Source organism: Impatiens glandulifera, chromosome 3, assembly GCF_907164915.1.
Source record: "Impatiens glandulifera chromosome 3, dImpGla2.1, whole genome shotgun sequence".
NCBI classification, from domain to species: Eukaryota; Viridiplantae; Streptophyta; class Magnoliopsida; order Ericales; family Balsaminaceae; genus Impatiens; species Impatiens glandulifera.
In genome coordinates this window covers 18,056,915-18,077,598 of record NC_061864.1, presented here as the reverse complement: position 1 = coordinate 18,077,598, position 20,684 = coordinate 18,056,915, and the positions used below count along the sequence as shown (strand labels likewise).

Here is a 20,684-nt window from a genome sequence, read left to right as displayed (position 1 = left end):
ATGGAATTGTATTCTAATACCCATTTTGAAAACAGTTTTTAAACAGATCAATTGACAAATGAAATCAGGTGAAAATTGAGATCAGTGATTGTATGTATTCTCAAGAAAATCAGTTATGAATGTCAACCACCACTTTGCATAAAAAAAAAGATGCATGTATGACTGCGGAGACAAAATAAAGATAATTATGTTGTCATTGTATACATTCTTATGGTTAAGGTTTAGGTTTTTTAGGTTCAAATTTATCTCTATTATTTTTTGTAGATAAATTTTATTAGTTCGGATAATTAAAATTTTAAAGAACGACAGCTTGATAACCAAAGCCCAATTCAGAACAACTTATGGGTTATGCCTTCTTGTGTTAAGTTTTGTCTCAGCTATCAAGAGAAGTTCTAACTAGATTAATGCTTTTGAAAGATGTTAGGCACAATTGTGTATGACATTCCCAATTATCTGACAAATAATCGAGAAAAAATAAAGATATAATGAACCTTAAGAAATCAAGTGAACAAATGTTTGCAGAGAACAAAGTAACAGTAAGCTTATAAAGAGAAAGCAAACTGTGTCGCAAAAACCTGAAAATTCAATTTGTTCCCAATAAACGGGATGACCAGACACATAATAAAGTCTGGGCATCAGATACCATGGGAAAGAGCTGTATTATCAATACCGAACAAAGAATCAAAAACAAAGCTGACAAATGAAATCATAGGAAAAATGAACAAATGGGTTGTAAGGTATTTCATCTGGAATTTTGATTTGGTTGTTTGTTAAAAGAATTGAAGAGAAATGTTTAGTAAATCAATTCTTTTAACAAACAACCAAATCAAAATTGAAAACAGTCATGATAACTAAACAATTCTCTTCAAATTTCCAACTAAAACTTTTGGCGTACTGTATTATTCAACATTTATAATATTTACATGTATCGAGTGAAGTTCTAAATAAATTAATGATTTTAATTGTCTTGGCAATCAAATTTGAAAGATACTAAGAACAATTATGTAGTTGAGGCTATGATCTTCAAAAATATCTGATAAATAATACAGAAAAAAATCCTTGATATAATGAACCTTAAGAAATCAAGTAAAAAAATGTTTGCAGTGAACAAAGTAACAGAGAGCTTATAAGGAGAAAGCAAGATGTATCCTCATACCCATTACAAATCTCAATTAGCAAACCATTTTAAAAACTGTTTTAAGAAAAGATGTAAACAGGTTAATAGATAGTTCAAGAAATATTTAATAAATAATAATTTTTAAAGGGAATCAGTTATGAATGTCAATCACCATCATGCATCTACTTATAGATGCTTGTAAGACTGGGGCGACAAAATTACTATCATCATATTCCAAATACTCATCCAGTGGGCTATTGAAAAAGTAACAGCAAGCTTATAAAGAAGAAGCTAACTGTGTCGCAAAAATCTGAAAAAATCAATTTGTTCCAAAAAAAGGGATAAACAAACACATTTATAAGTCTGGGCATCAGATACCATTGGAAGATTTAAGATGAATTAAACATAATATATAAATGATCAGTAAAAACAACTTTAATTAATTGGAGATCAACAATTGGGTCAGATGGTAGTGCATGTTTTGTTAATCATTCAACATCAGAAAATGTGGAATTGTATCCTCATTCCCATTGAAGATCTCAAATAACAAGGAATTATGAAAATACAGGACGAGAAACATTAATGTCAAATCTGAACATTGTAAAAAAAATTGAAAAATTGTGTTTGCGCAATCTCAGTCGAAAGATGGTGATAAATTGTACAACACTCACATGATATCAGTATAATGTAATTTCTTCATCATTGATTGCAGCATTTTAAGTACAAAATCCAGATATCAGAATGTAATCAATCTTAATACCCATTTTGAAAACTAGTTTTAAACAGATCAATTGAGAAAGGAAATCAGGTTACAACTGAGATCAGTAATTGTGTGTATTATCAAGGAAATCAGTTATGAATGTCAATCACCACCATGCATCTCGAAAGATGTATGTAAGACTGGGGCGACAAAATATATATCATCACATTCCTCATATACAATCAACAAACCACTGAATACAGCTAAAGGTGTCACAAAGCCATTACACAAATTTGAATTATTCGAAAGATCAAAATATTTCAAATCCCATACCCATTGAAGATCTCAAACAGACAGGAATTATGAAAATACTTGACCAGAAACATTAATATCAAATCTGGACATTGTAAAACAAATGGAAAATTTGTGTTCCTGCAATCTCAGTCGAAAGATGGTGATAAATTGTATAACACTCACATGGTATCAGTATATGTAATTTCTTCATCATTGAATGCAGCATTTGATGTAAAAAAATCAAGTAATCAATAAAATAAGATGGAATACCCATAATGAAAACTGTTTTTAAACAGAACAATTGAGAAAGGAAATCAGGTTAAATTTGAGAACAAATTCAGAGTTATCCTTCTTTTGTTAAGTCAAAATGCAATGTAGCAAAATGTAAACAATAAAATACAAAGGAGTTGTATCCTCTTAGCCATTAAGAAAACTGTTTATAAAGTGATCAATTGAGAAATGAAACCATGTTAAAATTGAGATTGGTGATTGTTGTATTATCAAGGAAATCAGTTATGAATGTCAATCACCACCTTGCATCTCGAAAGATGCATGTAAGACTGGGGCGACAAAAAAATCTATCATCACATTCCTCATATACAATAAACAAACCACTGAATAAAGAGACTAAGTTATTGTATCACAAATCAATTAAAATTTAGATCAGTTATTGTATGCATTCTCAAGAGACAAAGTTATGAATGTAAATCACCAACTTGCATCTGAAGAAAGATGCATGTAAGACTGGGGCGAAAAAATAAAGATAATTAGGTTGTGATTGTATTATTAAGGTTAAGGTATTCTGTATGCAGTTTTTTCTCTATTATTTTCGGTGTTAATTAATTTTTTAAAAGGACAGTTTAATAACCAAAGCCAGTTCAGAACAACGTAAATTTTATAGTGTAATCCAAATTTTATGGTAAACTCTGATATTATGGGTTATGCTTCTTTTGATCAGTTTTGTCTTAGAAGATAAATTAAGGTCTCAGCAGATGAAATACCTTACCTAAATTATCTGTAATAATTGAATTCCAAACTATTGTTTTTTTTACTAAATCAACCTTTTTAAATAACAATCAAACCAAAATTGAACTGCAATAACAATGAATCATGATAACTAACATTTCTCTTTAAAATTGAAGTTTTAAATTTTTAGTGTACTGTATTAATCAACAAAAATAAAATTTACATATATCAAGAATAGTTCTAAATAAATCAATGATTTTTAATGTCTTAGCACAAAAATTCGAAAGATGTTAGGCACAATTATGTAGTTGAGGCTATGAACTTCACAAATATTTGATAAATAATCCAGAAAATAATCAAGAAATCAATTGAACAAATGTTTGAAGAGAACAAAGTAACAGAAAAATAATAAGAGTAACCAAACTGTAACCTGAAAATTCAATTTGTTCCCAATAAACGGGAAGACAAGATAGATAATAAAGTCTAGGCAGCAGATACAATACATTGTAAATTGAAAAAAGAATACAATACATTGTAAATTGAAATCATATGGAAAATGAACAAATGGGTCAGATGGTAGTGCATGTTTAATTCTGCATTCAACATCAGACAATGTGGTATTGTAGACAAATATTTTGAAAACTGTTTTAAGATATGTAAACAGATTAAAAAATAGTTCATGAAATATTTTAAAAATAATTTATCACTGATTTTTTCAAAGAGAATCAGCCATGAATGTCAATCACCATCATGTATCTACTTGTTGTTACTTGTAAGACTGGGGCGACAAAATAACTATTTCCAAATATACACTAAGGAGGCTATTTGAGATGATTTTATAGTTGAACAGATTTATATATTTGGAAATGTTAGCAGGGAAAAAGTAACAGCAAGCTTATAAAGAAGAAGCTATCTGTGTCGCAAAAATCTGCAAAAATGGATTTGTTCCCAAAAAACGGGATAACCAGACACATTTATAAGTCTGGGCATCAGATACCATGGGAAGATTTAACATGAATTAAACATTGGTATTCAAATGATTAATAAAAAGACACTCAAAATAATTGGAGATCAACAAATGGGTCAGATGGTAGTGCATGTTTTGTTCATCATTCAACATCAGAAAATGTGGAATTGTATCCTCATTCCCATTACAAATCTCAAATAACAAGGACTTTTGAAAATATGAAACCAAAGCACTAATATTAAACCAGAATGGAAAAATTGCGTTTCTGCAATCTCAGTCGAAAGATGGTGATAAATTGTATAACACTCACATGAAATCAGTATATGTAATTTCTTCATCATTGATTGCAGCATTACAAGTCCAAAATCCATGTATCAGAATATAATCAATAAATTAAGAGGGAATTGTATACCCATACCCATTTTGAAAACAGTTTTTCAACATATCAATTGAGAAAGAAAATCTGGTCAAAATTGAGATCAGTGATTGTATGTATTCTCAAAAAAATCAGTTATGAATGACAATCACAACAAAGCATCAAGATAATGTGGAATCATATGAAAATCAACAAATGGGTCAGATGGTAGTGCATGTTTTGTTCATCATTCAACATCAGATGATGTGGAATTTTATCCTCATTCCCATTACAGATCTCAATTAGCAAAACCATTTTGAAAACTGATTTAAGAGAAGCTTGTAAACAGACTAATAGAGTTGAAAAAAAACTAAAAACATAAGGGAATCAGTTATGAATGTCAATCACCACCATACATCCAGAAATAGATGCATGTAAGACTGGGGCGACAAAATTACTATCATCATATTCCAAATGTAAACTAAATTGGATATTTGAAATAATTTTAGTGTTCAACAGATTTATATATTTGAAAATGTTAGCAGGGAAAAAGTAACAGCAAGCTTATAGAGAAGAAGCTAACTGTGTCGCAAAAATCTACAAAAATCGATTTGTTCCCAAAAAACGGGATAACCAGACACATTTATTAGTCTGGGCATCAGATACCATGGGAAGAATTAAGATGAATTAAACAGGGTACTCAAATGAGCAATAAAAATATAACTTCATTTAATTGGAGATCAACAATTGGGTCAGATGGTAGTGCATGTTTTGTTAATCATTCAACATCAGAAAATGTGGAATTGTATCCTCATTCCCATTGAAGATCTCAAATAGAAACGAATTATGAAAATACAATAATGTCAAATCTGAACATTGTAAAAAATAAAATAATAAATGTGTTTCTGCAATCTCAGTCGAAAGATGGTGATAAATTGTATAACACTCACATGATATCAGTATATGTAATTTCTTCATCATTGATTGCAGCATTTGAAGTCCAAAAATCAATTATCAGAATGTAATCAATTCTCATACCCATTTTGAAAAATATGTTTAACAGATCAACTGAGAAAGGAAATCAATTTAAAAATAAGACAAGTAATTGTGTGTATTCAAAAGGAAATCAGTTATGAATGTCAATCACCACCATGCATCTCGGAAGATGCATATAAGACTGGGGCGACAAAATATCTATCATCACATTCCTCATATACAATCAACTTAATATAGATAAAGATAACACAAAACAATTTCCCAAATTTGTATTGTTCTACAGATCAAATAGTTCAAATGAATTAGCCAAATTTGTGAGTTGATGGAACAGATAATGACATAGAATAATGTGAGCAGGCACAAAGTAACAGAAAACTTATAGAAGAAGCTAACTGTGTCGCAAAAAGCTGCATAAATCATTTTGTTCCCAATAAACGGGATGACCAAACACAATTAAATCAAGTCTGGGCATCAGATACCATGGGAAAAGTTAGGTTATCAACCAATGAATAAACATTAAAAAGAACAAATGAGAAAATTACTGAAATCTCAGTCGAAAGATGGTGATAAATTGTATAACACTCATATACTATCAGTATCGATAATTTCTTCATCAAAGATTTCATCTTTTATAATTTCAAAAACATAATATCAGAATGTAATAACAAAAATTCACAAATTAATAGAGATCTGCAAATGGGTCAGATGGTAGTGCATGTTTGTTCATCATTCAACATCAGAAAAAATGGAAATTTATCCTCATACCCAATACAGATCTCAAGTAACAAAAATGAACAATATATTGTATTTCAAAAGGAATCAGTTATGAATGTCAATCACCACCTTGCATCTAAAGAAAGATGCAAATAAGACTGGGGCGACAAAATATCTATCATCATATTCCTCATACATGTAACAATTGAAAACATATAAGAGAAAGAACCGGATATCTTACATTAAAGTTAGAAGCAGCATCGCAATTGATAATAACTAGTGGAAACAGAGATTAGGGTTCAAGTGACCGCCGCCAAAAGACGATGAATGATGGTGTTTGAACTTGGTAGTGTTTCAAGATCCTTCATGTATTTAAAGGAAAATTTAGGTTTTCTTCTGAAACCCTAAACATATTTTTTGCCGTGACGGCCCATAACGAATGTGGATAATCATCCTAGAAACACAATTCATTAAATCAATCCAAGGAAAATGATATTAAAAAGACTAATATATATATATATATATATATATATATATATATATATATATATATGACCATGAACAAATTGAATTTTCAAAAGAAGTACAATAAAAGAATATTAGACAATCATATCAAATTGAGATTTTGAAAGTTAAAATTAATAATAAATATTTTGTCCGTGGTATTTAAAATTTTATAAATGAAACTCTAAATCTTTATTGTACACTTAGGCCCGACCTGACCTGTGTAATAAGTGAGACAATTGCCTCAGGCCCAAATATTTTTAGGGCACTAAAATTTTCAAAAATAAATAAATTATAATGATATGTTCATGGGCTTATTTTTAAAAAGTCCATAAATAATAATTGATAACCTATCAATAATAAGCTCTAACTTAATTTGTATCTAAAAAAATAAAAATAAAAAATACTATCTTACTTGGAGAAAAGAATATGATTCTCATTTATCAACAAAATCAAGAAAAAAAAAACAAGCATTCTCGAAAAAGAAAATGAAACATTTCCCCCAAACCTCATCCCGTCGTCGATCCTCCAGGCTCCAGCTTGCCGGAATCGGAACAGAAAACTCGGTCGTCTCCCGAGCTCTTGGGCCTTTTTCGCTCGTTCCAGCCTTATTTCTCGGCACTACGCCACTGCCCACTAGAGTTCTTCCTCCGATTTCGGTGAGATTTTGGTTCGATTTACTTGATTATTTTGGGTTGTTGAGGACTTGTCTGGTGAAATGGTGGATTCACAGTATGTATCTTACATTATTGCATAGCAGATCAGATTTATTTTTAGAACTAAAGTTGTTAAGTTACCCGGAGAAGCAAAAAGAGCGATTGATGTGCTGAATTATTTGAAAATAATGGATGGTTGTTATCCAAATTCTTATATCGCATATCAAGTTTTGCTGACTATACCAGTTACGGTTGCATCCGCGGAAATGAGTTTTTCCAAAATAAAGTTGATTAAAACTTATCTTCGATCAACTATGTCGCAAAAAGACTAAATGTGTTAGCTATGTTATCTATCGAGAAAAAAAATTATTAAGAAAGTTGATTATGCAAACTTGATCAATACTTTCATTTCAAAAAATGCGAGACGAGTAATATTCAAGTGACTATGTACTAGTTCTTAACATTAATTTTATATTTTGTTTGGATCTTCTTTGTTTTTTTAGTATTTACTTATGACATATTGTTTTGATGATATTTTATTTATAGAATAATGTTACAAATACTATTATATTTAAATCGATAAAAAATATATGTATGAATATTAAGCTTTGAGGGCACCAAATTTTGTGTTTGTCTTAGTCCTCGAAGTCTTAGGTCGTGTATACTATTAATTGACTAACATGAAAAAAATTATATTAAAATAAGAAAATAACATAAAGCTAAAATGAAAGAAGTACAATAAAAAAATATTAGATAGATATCAATTTCTAACCAATTGAGTTTTAGATAGTTAAAATAAATAGTAAATAAATTTTTGCAACATTTAAAATTTTAAAATAATTTTGTGATAATTTAGATGTATGCATAATTTAAGCATTCTCTTCTTTCAAAATGAATATACTTAATTTTTTTTATCATTCATCTAAATCTAAATATTTAGATTGTCCACCTCTATTTTATTTGGTTTATTTACCAAATCAATCTATTCATTCATTAAATTCAATAATTAAAATATTATTTATTTTAATTATTATTTTTTATTTTATTTATATATATATATATCAATATATTTTAAGTCATTTAAAAAAAAAAAAAACTTTTCATTTCCTCAAAATTACCACCGATCATCATTTTTTCACTAAGTAATTTCAATAACATAAATAGAACAAGGCATATGTATAAAAGTTAGATTGATATTAATAGTATTGAAAAAGTTATAATATATTATTTTATTCAAATAAAATTTGTTGGGTTCTTTATTATATACTTATTGATAGTTATTTAAATTTATCTATTTATTTATTCTTAGAAAATGTTTATTACTCTCAAAAGAGTTGGGTATCCATTGCCATCAAGTTGGTATATAACATTGTTTGGATAATGTATATAATTCAAAAGTTGAGTACCCAGAATGTATATTTTCTACAGAACCCTTTCTACTTTAGTATAAAAGAGTCCCTAAACTATTTTATTCTATACAAATTGATAGACTAACAATTTTTGTGTTACAATCTGTATAAAATTGTTTTTCTTCTTCTTAAATGGTATACTCTGTATTTGGTTCACTGTGATCAGGAAGATCGGAGATAGTTCAAAGTCGGCCTCGTCGTCTGCAATTTCAAAACCCTAACTAAATGTGAGATTTCTCTCTGGATTGTTCCTTTTTTGTGTGTGTTTCTGTTCTACCTTGTTTGGATTTCTGTTCAATTCATGAAAGGAATTTGTTGAAACCCTAGGAGGCATTCTGTGAATCGTCCTCCGACGCCAGATGATAGGGATAATCGACGAAAAGACCTCACACTTGAAGAAATAATCAACATTAAGGTTCGTTTTTAACCTAAAATCAACAACTTTCTTGATGCAATCATTTGATATTTCGTTTGTCCATAGTTGATTGAGACTGGAGAAAAAGAGCGTCTAATGGAACTTCTGAGAGAAAGGCTCATAGATTGTGGATGGAAGTATGAGATGAGAACACTTTGCAGGTTTAGGGTTTATAGTTATCTGTATGTTCATTCATAAACTCAAAATGTTATTTGATTTCTTGAACTGTTTTATATGTTTTTAGGGGTTTGATTAAGAAGAAAGGTAGAAAAAATGTTACTGTTGATGATCTTATACATGTCATTACTCCTAAAGGAAGAGGTAAGTGTTGATGATCTTTCAAAAGGGTTTCATGTTCTTTATATCTGTTCTTGTTCCTCCAAAAGGAAAATTGGTCATAGATGTTTGAATTTAGTCATTTTTAAGACGAGCTAAACTAGGGTTCTTATTAATCTGTGCAGCTTCTATACCTGATTCATTGAAGGCAGAGCTTTTGCAAAGAATCAGAGCCTTTCTGGTTCCCAACAGCTAGTGGGGATGAAATAAAAAGTGCAAGATTATATATGCTAGATTGCAAGGTTCTTCCATTGTTGTTGTTTTCTTTGTTTTGATGATGATGATGATATGTAGACATTACATTTGATTCTCATGTGAAATTAATGCAAAATGATGATGAAGGAAGGAGCTTGATAATAAAAGATCATATTATTTTGGTTGATGTATTCAAATATTATTTGTATTTCATATTTAAAATAGTTTTAGAAATTGGCAAATTATTATTTGGGGCTCAAATTGTAGCGTTTTTACCTTTCGAACTAAACTTTTTAAATGTGCTCTATAAGGAACTAAATGAGTATTCGGTTTGGTCGGTTTATGTTATATAAGGAACTAAATAAGTATTGCGTTTGATCGGTTTATTGACTAAGATGCACATTCAAATCGTTGACATCGTTTTACTAAATTTAAAATTGCAAAGAGGGGGTTAATCGGTTTTTTACGCTCAAAGTAAGGAAGCAAATTAAAGGTCCTAAAAAAGATGGTCAATGATCTCCTCATTTCCCATGCAAAAAGGTAGTTGAGATCCGGGATATTCATATAATTCTTAATTCGATCGCGCATGTTAAGTCTTTCACGGAACACCAACCACAAAATGATTTGGTGTCTAGGAATAACTTTTGTGGACCACACTAAATGTGACCATGGAACCACCTCCTCTCTATCGCGAATAATATTCCATGCCAATCTCGAGTCAAATATGTCTTCATTTTCAACACTCTAAACTAAAAAATTCTCACAATTATTAAAGTGATAGGAAGATAAAGTATTAAAGATCCTCGTACCTTCTAGATTCCCCTTAGAAGGTTATTATATTCCCCATTTTGACTTGTTGGATAGTAGTCAATTGACATTTCCGTCTTATTCGAATAAGAGAGAAGACATTATTATGAATAATATGGAGATCATCGAACCAGGGGTCATGCCAAAATAGAGTTTCGATCTCATTCTCAATCTGATGTTTGATCATCTTACCAGCACTGTAAGCACTAACAACACTCCAATTTATAAAATTAAAATAATTATTTTGATTTATTTTTAAATAAATAAAATTAAAATAATTAACTCCATGGCTAAAAAACCATTTAAAACAATTGATTATGATTAATTATTGTATTAATTAATCAAATTAATTAAGGGTTAAGGCCAAAATAAAAAAATAAAATTATTTGGGATAAATGTGGTACCCATTTTAACTTAAAATAAAATTAAAGGGATAAAATAAATAATTTAGAATGAATTGTTGTATCATTTCTTTAAAAGAATTATTTATTTAAACCCTAAAAATATACAAAAATAAAATAAATTAGTAAAATATTTGTCATATTTATTTTAATATTTTGTGTATTTAAAAATATCAAAATTAAAGCCAAAAGGGTGAAAGAAAAATCAATTTCAAACAAACTCTTAAGAATTTAATAAATATATATTTGTAATCCAGTACAGTCGAAACCCGAAGGATTTGTTACAACATGATTTACAACCCTCAGATGAACGTTGAATTTTCATCCAACACCCAAGAAGCATCTGCGTAGCTGATTGTAACTGAGGAGAAGCGCGTGCGCATCACACCGGATCGACTAACATCCGTTAGCCAGATTGCTAACGGACTGCCCAAACTCCAACGACGTTGGACGGACCGCTAACGGAGCGCGTCCCAACATCAAAATGACACAGTTTTAGACTTCGGTCTTCTTCATCGCGGCGCCACGAGGATAAGGATGAAGATCCGTGATGATCTTGTCTTTTTGTAACTCAGTCGTTAGTCCACCAAAACGGCTGATTCAAAAGATGAAATGATCACCCTACCACGGTGATCATTTCCCCTATAAAAGTATGCCTCGTCACTACCTACTCCGACCACTTGAGCTAAGAACAACCAAAAATACCATTAATAACTTTTGGCTAATTTAACACACTTAGAACCTCCAACGACATAGGGTTAGTATAAATACACCCTCTAAGACATCTTGAATCGAAGGAACCAACTCATAACCTTCAAATCAAAGAAAATCAAAAATCCGCCATTAAAGCTTGAAACTTTCATATTTTTTGAATTTCCTGTTTGAGTCCTTAAAGGTTGGATCTGAGCATACAGAAAGTTTCCTTGAGGATCAAGGAGTGTTCTCCAATCCTTTGTAATATTCCAATCACCCTCTAATTCATATTTACAATTTGAATTTGAAATTTCCAATCACCCTCTAATCCTTGGTAAACTTGTATGCATTCTATTTATGGGATTTTATGGTTGAAAATTCATCTAGATGAATTAGAAACCATCTGAATAAGATAGAACCGATCAATCAATCTAAATAACAAAAACCCAAATTTAAAATTTCAAAATAAAAAAATGGGTTTGATGTTCTAGGGTTAATTCTGTTGAATCACAAACCATAAAGTTTCCCAACATGATTATAATGATGTTGACAACTATTTGGATCATGTTTGATCCATCCTGATGAATTAGAAACCATCTGAATAAGATAGAACCGATCAATCAATCTAAATAACAAAAACCCAAATTTAAAATTTCAAAATAAAAAAATGGGTTTGATGTTCTAGGGTTAATTCTGTTGAATCACAAACCATAAAGTTTCCCAACATGATTATAATGATGTTGACAACTATTTGGATCATGTTTGATCCATCCTGATCATGTTTGATCAAAATCAAAATTTTCAAAAGAATTGATTTTTTTTTGTGTTCTTGATTTGGTTCAAACAAGCATCTAGCTAGTGTTCTTGTTTTGGTATATGTAATATAAGAAAGTTATTGGATAGCTCCTTACACTTCAAAACAACTTTAAAAATTAAGACTTAATTATTTTTTTATCACAAATTGTTTTGAACAAATTAATCATCATTCAGGTCGATTAATACCTTGAGATGATGATCAACATATTACTGAGAGCTTTGTGAAGCTACCCAAACTCTTAGATAAAAAAAATCAGAGCTAAAAAATGAATTTTAAACATGCACTTTGTTCTTCTTGAGGACCGAGACTTGTTAGTATAGGACCGAGAGATTCGACTGAGTATCCTCGATTCGGACCGAGAAATTTGAACGTAAGACCTAGAATTCAACAAGACCGAGAGGTCCGACCGATATTCTTGAGCTAGGACCGAGAGATCCGACCGAGGATTCTCATTTAGGACCGAGAATTACTAGTTTGGGATCAAGAATCTCAAACATTGGGACCGAGAATCCCAAGATTAGGACTGAGAATCCCAAACTCTAGGATCAAGAATCTCAAACTTAAGACTGAGAGGTACGAGTCCAGGACCGAGAATCCCGAATCTCAGGACCAAGAGGTCTAACCTTGGGACCGAGAATCCCAAACCCGGGACTGAGATCTCTCGAACCTAGGGACTTAGCCCAGAGCTAGACCAGGACCAAGAGGTTTATACCCCTCGATCGAGAAACTTAGCCCAGGGCTAACCCAGGACCGATATGTTTATACACATAGACCGATAAATCCCAGCCAAGGACCAAGAGTTCTTAACACTTAGACCAATGGTCTCCAGACCCTAACTAATAAAAACAAATCTGAGGCTTAAGACTTCGGTCCTAAGGCCTGTTTGGTTCCACTTTTCAAAACTCGAAATTATTTTTGTAATTTTGGGACCTTAAACCATTTTTTAAAAATCCTGAAAAATTAGAAAATGATTTCAAAGCATTTTTATAATATATTCCACAAAAAATATTTTGACTAATGCATGTTTGATGTTTATTTCTAAACTCTAACATCCTTAAAAATAAGTAATGTTCTTTAGGTATTTTTTCCCTAATCAACGTCATCAATTACATATATCAACATTTAAATATTGATGTTTCAATATTTTAAATAACGCTAAACCTAGAAGCATGATTGGAGTAGATAATAATTAGTTAAAACTAAAACGTTATACAACCCATTTTCAAAAACCAATTTTATAAGTAGAGACTGTTTTTTAAATGAGTATAGAGGATGAAACACGAAAACTATTTCTTGAGTATCACAAAACTATTAACTAAAAGAAAACTCTAGTCAATACGTTTGTACACGTATGCCAACTTTTTATTAATTTTCAAAAATTAATTGCCAACTTTGTTTCAAAATAAATAATCTTTTAAATTAATTATGTTTAATTAATTTAAACTAAAAGATTTCTAAACAAATCAAATTGTGATTTTATTATTGAAATCCTGAGATTATTTAAAATTTAACCTTGAAATTAATTTTAATTAATTTAAAAAACAGTCAGGAACAGTGACATCTTTTAAAACAAATATTTTATTTTAAAAGAAAATTCATGACTCACAAGCCGAGGTTAAATTTTTTGAACATCGAGCTTTAAACGAAAACCAATGCAAAGGGTTTTTCTAAGGGATTACAAGCACTATCTTTGAGCTTCAAATTTTTTTAAGGGACCATGTCATTTCTATCTTGATTTTTCACGTCTAGATGCTGATTCTTTTCTAATGAACCCATGTGACCCATAGCGAGTCTTGTTTTTTTCCAAAGCCCAAAAATGCCGATAGGTGAGAGTTTTATTCCAAGTAACGCAGTCTTTAATTTCAATTCCACCTTCTTCCTTCAGCTTACAAACATCAAACCACTTCACCTTTTTGCCTCCCTGCCATTGAGTCCCATAGATGAAGTTCCTCATCAATTGATAAACTCTTTCATAACTTTCTTTGGGAGAACCATCTGTTGCGCCCAATATTCGATGATGCCCATAGCAACTCTCATGACTAATTCAATCTTTCCCGTATAAGATAATCTCTTTGTAGCCCATCCCATGATATAGTTCTTCACCTTTTCAATCAATGACTTGCAATGAAAGATTTTGAGTTGTTTTGACGATAGCGGGATACCAAGATAATGAGCTGGTAATGACCCTTCATTGATTCCCATGATGTCGAAGATTCTTACCTTTGTTTCCTTATTCACATCGCCATATAAGGCCAGACTTTTATTCTGATAAATGCTAAAACATGTAACACTAGATAAAATTGTTAATGCCTCTTTGATAGTTTTGACGGATTCAACATCAGTATGCGCCAAGATGAATAAATCGTCTACGAAATAGATATGAATGATGTTTTCATCCCTGTAATATTAATGGTGAGTAAATGGTGTTACTCAAGAAGTATTTTAACAATGCACTTAAAGACCTTCATGATGAGGATAAAAAGTTAAGAAGAGAAAGGATCCACATGTCTAACCCGTTTTCCCTTTTGAAAAATCCATCATGGATACCATTCACGCTAACAATAATTGAGAAGTTGAAACACACTGCATAATCTACTCAATAAAAATATAAGGAAAATCAAAACAATTAAGAACTCTTGAATAACACTTCATTTAATGAAATCAAAAGCTTTTTGGATATCCACCTTAAAAACCACTCGAGGTGAAGTTGACTTTCTGATATAGTCTTTTAATAATCTCTGCATAAGTAAGATGTTAGGGAAAATAGATCTATCAGGGATGCATGTGGATTGCCTATGACTAATCAGGATTGAAATAACAGTTTTAAAGCGTTTGACTATGATTTTAAAAATAATTTTGTATATTACATTACAACATAATATGAGATGGAAGTCTTCAATCCTTTCAGGTATGAAATTCTTTGGAGTAAGCTTGAGAACAATAAATTCTTTTGGATATCAAATATTGAATTGATCTATCTTGTTTTAAACCTTACTTGTTTGAATTGTTTTTATCGTTATTATTGAGTGAACATTTTCAGCAATAAATAACAAAATTTTACTATAAAATGAAAAATGTTTTTTTTTATCGATTATTTGGCATTCTATATTAAACTTCTTTTAGTTAAGAACATATGTATGCATTTTTTTGTATGGATGAGATTTATATTTTAAAATCTTCTAAAATTCAACTTATTTTAATATTATTCAATAAATACCACATAATTACCTCCACTTTTCTTGTAAAGATTTTTTCAAATTCACTATTATTTGCCTTTCAAATATGTCTATATTTAGCTTATTACATTAATAAAAATAAAAAAATGTTTTTCTTTATCCAATTCCTGAAAACACATATAGAGAAATTTGACAAGATGGATTTTAAAATGGTTATTTGATTTTTGACCGGCGCATAAAATAAAACTAAAATTAAAATTGCTGGTGACACTTTTATATATTTTTTTTTTGATAAAATTGTCTCTGTCGCGAGACGCAACCGGATGCCATGTGAAAAGTCGACAATGCCTTGTAAAACGTCTACAATCGCGAGACGCAACCCCGATTGCGTCTCGCAACCGGCATTCGCAAGATGCATTTAACAATCGCGATACGTAATTTTTATTTTTATTTTGAAAAAATTAAAAAAAAAAAAATTTGCGTCTTGCGATTGCCTGTTGCGTCTCGCAAATGCCGGTTGCACGCGATTTTAGACTTTTCACAACGGGACATTTTCGTCAAAAAAAAAAAAATAATAAAAAAAATAAAATAAAATAAATGTTACGTGCTCTATTTAATGTGAATAAAAAAGTTTAAAAAATATATATTTGATTTAACATGAAATTCATTTACACGGCCAAATCATCACCGGCGGCGAGGGTTCCAGATTTCACCCCCGCAGTGCATCTATGATCTCGACGGCGGTGAGGGCTATGGCGGCGGCTTCAAGATTTATCTTTTTTATAGTTCTTCTTCTAATCTCATCTTGTTCTTCGCTCGCGCAATCCATATCTTATTCTCAACTGAAAAATCTGTATTCCCTCTCCCACACGTTGCTGATCCGCGTGGCCAACCTCCGCGCTTCCCGCGGCGATATCGACGGCGCAAACCGAGTCAAATCAGTAGCCAATAAGTTCGGTGGAACCGGCGTCTTCGGAATCGGATTATGGAGATCCGCCTTGTCCTTGGGATGGGATTATTTGAGGAATTACTCTTGGCGAGACATGCCCTTGTCTGAATTGCTTGGATCTGTTTCCGAAATGAACGAGTTACTGAGATCGCTCAGCGAGTTGACCCGTCTAGAATCGGAAATGGAGAAGGCAGCTTGGATTGGCCGAAATTATGCAAGCCTTCTTAGGTTATCTAAGTCATTCTTCAGGAGAATCCTCAAGGTTTTCAGTCGATCGGTAAGTAATTCAGTGCTAAGTTTCAGTATTCAATTAATCAGATTGTAATGGAATTTGAATATTGGAATGAACAGGGGCCATTGAAGGAAACTTTGGAGATGTTACAGAGAGAAGTGATGGAGGGTGAATTGCTAAGAGACTGCCTTGAGTTGGGTAGTAAAGACTTGAAGGGTGTGATTCAAATCCTGAAAGATATCATCTTTCAGTACTATTCATCTTCCCAAAACAGTGAGCTTTAGTTTGACTGTGAAGAAATACATCCTATAATCTTAAGCAGGTTTCAATCCTGATCCACTTGTTTGTAGATTATCTTTCAATTGTGGACTTGTAGTCTGTTTTAGTGATCATAAATGAAGCTGGCTGATCATGTTGTAAGTGTTGGTAATGGGCATTGATTCATGCCCCCTCATATAGTTGTCTGCTAAGATTTCATGGGTATGAATGATTGAATGATCAAACTGAAAACCTTAATATTTGTCTTCTAGATGTTTCAACAAATTTTCAAACAAGAAGATATATTTTCAGACATAAAGGAAGGAGGCACAAATTATTATGGTATTATTATAATAATAACATTGTCACCAACATATATATAGAGAAATCAGAATACAACCAGAAATGCTAATTAAGCAGCTCTATATATCTGATAAATAAGTTTAATTAGAGATCATAAAACTATTGCAGGCTAGGTGGGTAATAATCAGAAACAAACATATAAATATATATTATATATGATATAAGCTTAAGAGAAACTGATCAGCTTTTGGTTGGGTTATTGAAGAAGAAAACCAACTGAACAAACATCATTTGATCTTCAAATTTGTTCAAACCAACTGAAGGGTTGTCTGGTCTGCTCGCGAATAATGATGATGATGATCCGATGGCTGCAGAGTATTGAGCTGGAAGAAGTTACGGCTGTCAAACATCGCTTGATGATGATGATGAAGTGGCACCATATCGTATTCAGATCCTCCTCCACCGCCTAGCTCCAAGCTCATTTGTTGTTGTTGTTCTTGTGCTCTTTCGCTCTCAACTATCTGATTCATTCTCGCCGAATTTAATTAAACCATCAATAATTTTAAAAAAACAGCCATATAATACACACCTTGGCTCGCAAGAACTGATTATTGTTATGCAAGTCAACCTCCTGGTAACGCAACAACATAATAATTAATAAATTAAAAACCGGGCTAGATGTTTGAATTGGAATCAGGAGAATCTGTTAAATTAATTACCCGTTTTCGCATGAACTCGATTTCAGCAAGAAGAAGTTCATTCTGTAACGAGAAATGCAAGTTAGTTAATTAGCTAGCTTGTTAATTAGTTGATATTATAATTAATACCTTCTTAGATCTGATCCTGCTAATTCCCTTCTCCAAACGATTTTCAAGATTCTTTAAATCCCTAAGTGGCATTGTTGTAATTCCCTCACCCAACATGTGTCTGCACAAACACAAACAAACACCATGCCAGAAACCTTTTAACTTTACAAGACAAGATTCGACAGATTAATATATATATATATAAATATATAAACCCTAAAATAACCCAAGATCAAACATGCCCCATATTAATTAATTAAATACCAAAATAATTTATTTTTTCATAAAAAAGAATACTTTTTAACTATAACCCTAAAATTTATGAGAAAAACCCAGATCAAACAAGACATATGGAGTTAAGATAATACCTGTTTGAATTCTGCAAGTTGCTAATCTGGGCACGCAGTTTTGAAGATTCTTGTTGATAATACTGCAGATCATGTCAATCAAATAGCAGAATTTAAATTATTTATATAATAAGAAGGAGAAAATCAATAATTTTTTTTCATTATTTCACTAAAAAATGTAAAATAAATATAATTAATTACCTGTGCATTAGCTTCAGCAACTGAGCCAGTATGGGTTGAGTCTGAGTTTGCCTTCTTGTACCTATCAATTGTTGCTCTCACACTGCATGCATCAACAAAAATAAAAATAAAAAACTTTTTATATTTCAAATTATTCTCCCATTTTGAATATGTTAATAAAATGTTACATTTTACTTAGATTCAATGGAGTTTTAGCATTGCTTTTTTTATTTTATGAATATAATAGAAAAAATGAAAAGAAAGAAAATCTCAGTGACAATTATGAGTCAGTGACCTTAAAAGAAGAACATGTGACAAATGAATGATTTGATTTATCATAATACAAAGCCTTTCTCCCTAGCTACCCTCGGTTATTGCTACCTTAATTTCGTCGAAATTCTGATTGGCTGTCTCTGCCAACCTGGCATCTTCTTCCTCATACATGATTGGTTAACTTATTTCAACGGTTAGATTTGTAGCCACGTGTCATTAACCCATTTCACGACGGTTAATAACCAATAAGTTAACCTGTTTTACCCACCTTGGTAAAAGCCCAAACAAACACCCATCAAACATTTAATGGTGTCAGTCTTTTTTTTTCAATTTTTTTAAGTACATGAGAACCGTCCGATTGAACTGCCTGCCAAAAACATGCAGCAACTCCCCATTGGTTCACAGTCATGTACGAACTCTTTTTAATTTTTTTTTTATTGAATAGGGTTTGCACAAATATATCTATACAAGATCTGAAGAAAAGGCAGATAAAATGCTTAACCAAGAGCAAGAGGAAAAAGTTGTTCAGCAATCCAATTTCCATTTCAGTTTCAAAGACTTAAGGTAGAGAGAAAAGAAAACAGACAGACAGACAGATGATGAGTATCATGGGTTTGGTGTTTGCACCATTGAAGATGGAAGGATAAGATTGATGTTGGAAAAAGAAGACATCAATCTACAAAAATATGTAAAAAAATCTATAGAAAATCGATTGTTTTTTTTTGTCAGAAGTCAATAACACCAAAACAAACCCTTTTTCTTTGTTCATGACGTGATCAATGAAGAAAGATTCCTTCTTTTGTGATCAAACTCTCCAAACCAAAATAAAGATAAAGCATACGTAATGAACAGCTTACAGTTTTTGTTCAATTCCAACCAGATCTCAGACTCATCATATCATATCTATATCTATGATATGCCCTTCAATTTTTTTTTTTTCAAAAAAAGCATTTTATTTATGATCACTATTATGGGTCTAAGTTAAAAGTAGATTAATATTGTAACAAAATTTTGAAGTCAAAGATTATTTATTCCTCTTCCTTTCATGATATTGTCTTGGCTTAATATGTGCAAAAATAAAAATACAATACATTTCCTTATAAAGCAGAAAACCCTAGATCTGGATGTTTATACTTGTAAACCCTAATTTAGTGAAAAACCCTTTTTTTTCTATATTTTATAAAGAGATTTAGGGTTAATTATTAGTTCATCCAGTTAATAATGATGAAAATGTTTAATTTTTGCTTATTTAATACAGATCTATGAATATCTTCACAAGAAGATCAATAAGAAGAAGAATAGAAGAAGGACCTGTTATTTGCATACTCGTAGAGACGGCCGCGGGTTGAAAAGACGATTAGGGCAACTTCAGCATCACAAAGAACAGACAATTCATAGGCTTTCTTGAGCAATCCATTACGACGTTTGCAGAATGTTACTTGTCGATTAGTCGTGTTTTCGATCCGTTTGATTTCAATCTTTCCTCTACCATTCTTTCTTTGACAAGAAGACATCTCAAGTCTCATGGATTCATCATTATCATTTTCAAACTCCATTTATGATCTTCTTCTTCTTCTAACCTTAAATTAATTCAACATAATTTTTTTGAGTACAAAAAGCAAATATGGGTATATATCATCAATCCAACTTAATCAAGAACTGGGTATAACAAATTTAAACCAAAGATCGGACCTTTACATATTTTTATTTATTAGAGTTGATATATGATGAAAAAGAGGAGAGAGAGAGAGGAGAGAGAGAGAGGAGAGAGAGTATGTGTTCTAACCACTGCTTGCTTCTTCTTCGTCTTGTTCCTTA

The 20,684-nt window shown here is 31.2% G+C and overlaps 3 protein-coding genes, 18 non-coding genes and 1 pseudogene across 21 annotated transcripts; 2 read left to right on the top strand and 20 right to left on the bottom strand.

Annotated features, from left to right (window-relative positions):
• Positions 1 to 106: 106 nt before the first annotated feature.
• On the bottom strand, positions 107 to 193 carry LOC124933224. Its single transcript, XR_007098927.1, has one exon. It is a non-coding gene; the product is annotated as a small nucleolar RNA U31b (small nucleolar RNA).
• Positions 194 to 1,265: 1,072 nt separating this feature from the next.
• Positions 1,266 to 1,352, bottom strand: LOC124933215. Its single transcript, XR_007098921.1, has one exon. It is a non-coding gene; the product is annotated as a small nucleolar RNA U31b (small nucleolar RNA).
• Positions 1,353 to 1,573: 221 nt separating this feature from the next.
• LOC124933149 lies at positions 1,574 to 1,649 on the bottom strand. Its single transcript, XR_007098860.1, has one exon. It is a non-coding gene; the product is annotated as a small nucleolar RNA Z195/SNORD33/SNORD32 family (small nucleolar RNA).
• A 95-nt stretch (positions 1,650 to 1,744) lies between these two features.
• On the bottom strand, positions 1,745 to 1,828 carry LOC124933152. Its single transcript, XR_007098863.1, has one exon. It is a non-coding gene; the product is annotated as a small nucleolar RNA Z196/R39/R59 family (small nucleolar RNA).
• A 135-nt stretch (positions 1,829 to 1,963) lies between these two features.
• LOC124933219 lies at positions 1,964 to 2,048 on the bottom strand. The gene has a single exon (XR_007098924.1). It is a non-coding gene; the product is annotated as a small nucleolar RNA U31b (small nucleolar RNA).
• Positions 2,049 to 2,250: 202 nt separating this feature from the next.
• Positions 2,251 to 2,333, bottom strand: LOC124933156. Its single transcript, XR_007098867.1, has one exon. It is a non-coding gene; the product is annotated as a small nucleolar RNA Z196/R39/R59 family (small nucleolar RNA).
• A 284-nt stretch (positions 2,334 to 2,617) lies between these two features.
• Positions 2,618 to 2,703, bottom strand: LOC124933220. The gene has a single exon (XR_007098925.1). It is a non-coding gene; the product is annotated as a small nucleolar RNA U31b (small nucleolar RNA).
• Positions 2,704 to 2,801: 98 nt separating this feature from the next.
• LOC124933225 lies at positions 2,802 to 2,886 on the bottom strand. The gene has a single exon (XR_007098928.1). It is a non-coding gene; the product is annotated as a small nucleolar RNA U31b (small nucleolar RNA).
• A 913-nt stretch (positions 2,887 to 3,799) lies between these two features.
• LOC124933222 lies at positions 3,800 to 3,880 on the bottom strand (annotated as a pseudogene).
• A 274-nt stretch (positions 3,881 to 4,154) lies between these two features.
• Positions 4,155 to 4,230, bottom strand: LOC124933141. Its single transcript, XR_007098853.1, has one exon. It is a non-coding gene; the product is annotated as a small nucleolar RNA Z195/SNORD33/SNORD32 family (small nucleolar RNA).
• Positions 4,231 to 4,310: 80 nt separating this feature from the next.
• Positions 4,311 to 4,393, bottom strand: LOC124933151. Its single transcript, XR_007098862.1, has one exon. It is a non-coding gene; the product is annotated as a small nucleolar RNA Z196/R39/R59 family (small nucleolar RNA).
• A 221-nt stretch (positions 4,394 to 4,614) lies between these two features.
• Positions 4,615 to 4,690, bottom strand: LOC124933146. Its single transcript, XR_007098857.1, has one exon. It is a non-coding gene; the product is annotated as a small nucleolar RNA Z195/SNORD33/SNORD32 family (small nucleolar RNA).
• A 93-nt stretch (positions 4,691 to 4,783) lies between these two features.
• On the bottom strand, positions 4,784 to 4,870 carry LOC124933214. The gene has a single exon (XR_007098920.1). It is a non-coding gene; the product is annotated as a small nucleolar RNA U31b (small nucleolar RNA).
• A 275-nt stretch (positions 4,871 to 5,145) lies between these two features.
• Positions 5,146 to 5,221, bottom strand: LOC124933148. The gene has a single exon (XR_007098859.1). It is a non-coding gene; the product is annotated as a small nucleolar RNA Z195/SNORD33/SNORD32 family (small nucleolar RNA).
• Positions 5,222 to 5,305: 84 nt separating this feature from the next.
• LOC124933153 lies at positions 5,306 to 5,388 on the bottom strand. The gene has a single exon (XR_007098864.1). It is a non-coding gene; the product is annotated as a small nucleolar RNA Z196/R39/R59 family (small nucleolar RNA).
• Positions 5,389 to 5,522: 134 nt separating this feature from the next.
• On the bottom strand, positions 5,523 to 5,607 carry LOC124933221. Its single transcript, XR_007098926.1, has one exon. It is a non-coding gene; the product is annotated as a small nucleolar RNA U31b (small nucleolar RNA).
• A 330-nt stretch (positions 5,608 to 5,937) lies between these two features.
• LOC124933157 lies at positions 5,938 to 6,020 on the bottom strand. Its single transcript, XR_007098868.1, has one exon. It is a non-coding gene; the product is annotated as a small nucleolar RNA Z196/R39/R59 family (small nucleolar RNA).
• Positions 6,021 to 6,090: 70 nt separating this feature from the next.
• LOC124933143 lies at positions 6,091 to 6,165 on the bottom strand. Its single transcript, XR_007098855.1, has one exon. It is a non-coding gene; the product is annotated as a small nucleolar RNA Z195/SNORD33/SNORD32 family (small nucleolar RNA).
• A 46-nt stretch (positions 6,166 to 6,211) lies between these two features.
• On the bottom strand, positions 6,212 to 6,298 carry LOC124933213. Its single transcript, XR_007098919.1, has one exon. It is a non-coding gene; the product is annotated as a small nucleolar RNA U31b (small nucleolar RNA).
• A 2,465-nt stretch (positions 6,299 to 8,763) lies between these two features.
• LOC124932586 (transcription and mRNA export factor ENY2-like) lies at positions 8,764 to 9,766 on the top strand. The gene is made up of 5 exons (XM_047473240.1): positions 8,764 to 8,905; positions 9,006 to 9,093; positions 9,160 to 9,254; positions 9,338 to 9,414; positions 9,555 to 9,766. Coding segments are annotated over exons 1-5 (333 nt in total). The 5' UTR covers positions 8,764 to 8,903; the 3' UTR covers positions 9,626 to 9,766.
• Positions 9,767 to 16,178: 6,412 nt separating this feature from the next.
• LOC124930673 lies at positions 16,179 to 17,222 on the top strand. The gene is made up of 2 exons (XM_047471008.1): positions 16,179 to 16,744; positions 16,819 to 17,222. Exons 1-2 carry the CDS (start codon positions 16,247 to 16,249, stop codon positions 16,981 to 16,983), a joined length of 663 nt encoding a protein of 220 aa, XP_047326964.1. The 5' UTR covers positions 16,179 to 16,246; the 3' UTR covers positions 16,984 to 17,222.
• Positions 17,223 to 17,919: 697 nt separating this feature from the next.
• On the bottom strand, positions 17,920 to 20,441 carry LOC124930674 (floral homeotic protein AGAMOUS-like). Its single transcript, XM_047471009.1, is given in 4 exon segments — positions 17,920 to 18,187; positions 18,435 to 18,496; positions 18,615 to 18,696; positions 20,178 to 20,441. Coding segments are annotated over 4 exon segments (642 nt in total). The 5' UTR covers positions 20,423 to 20,441; the 3' UTR covers positions 17,920 to 17,934.
• Positions 20,442 to 20,684: the final 243 nt, after the last annotated feature.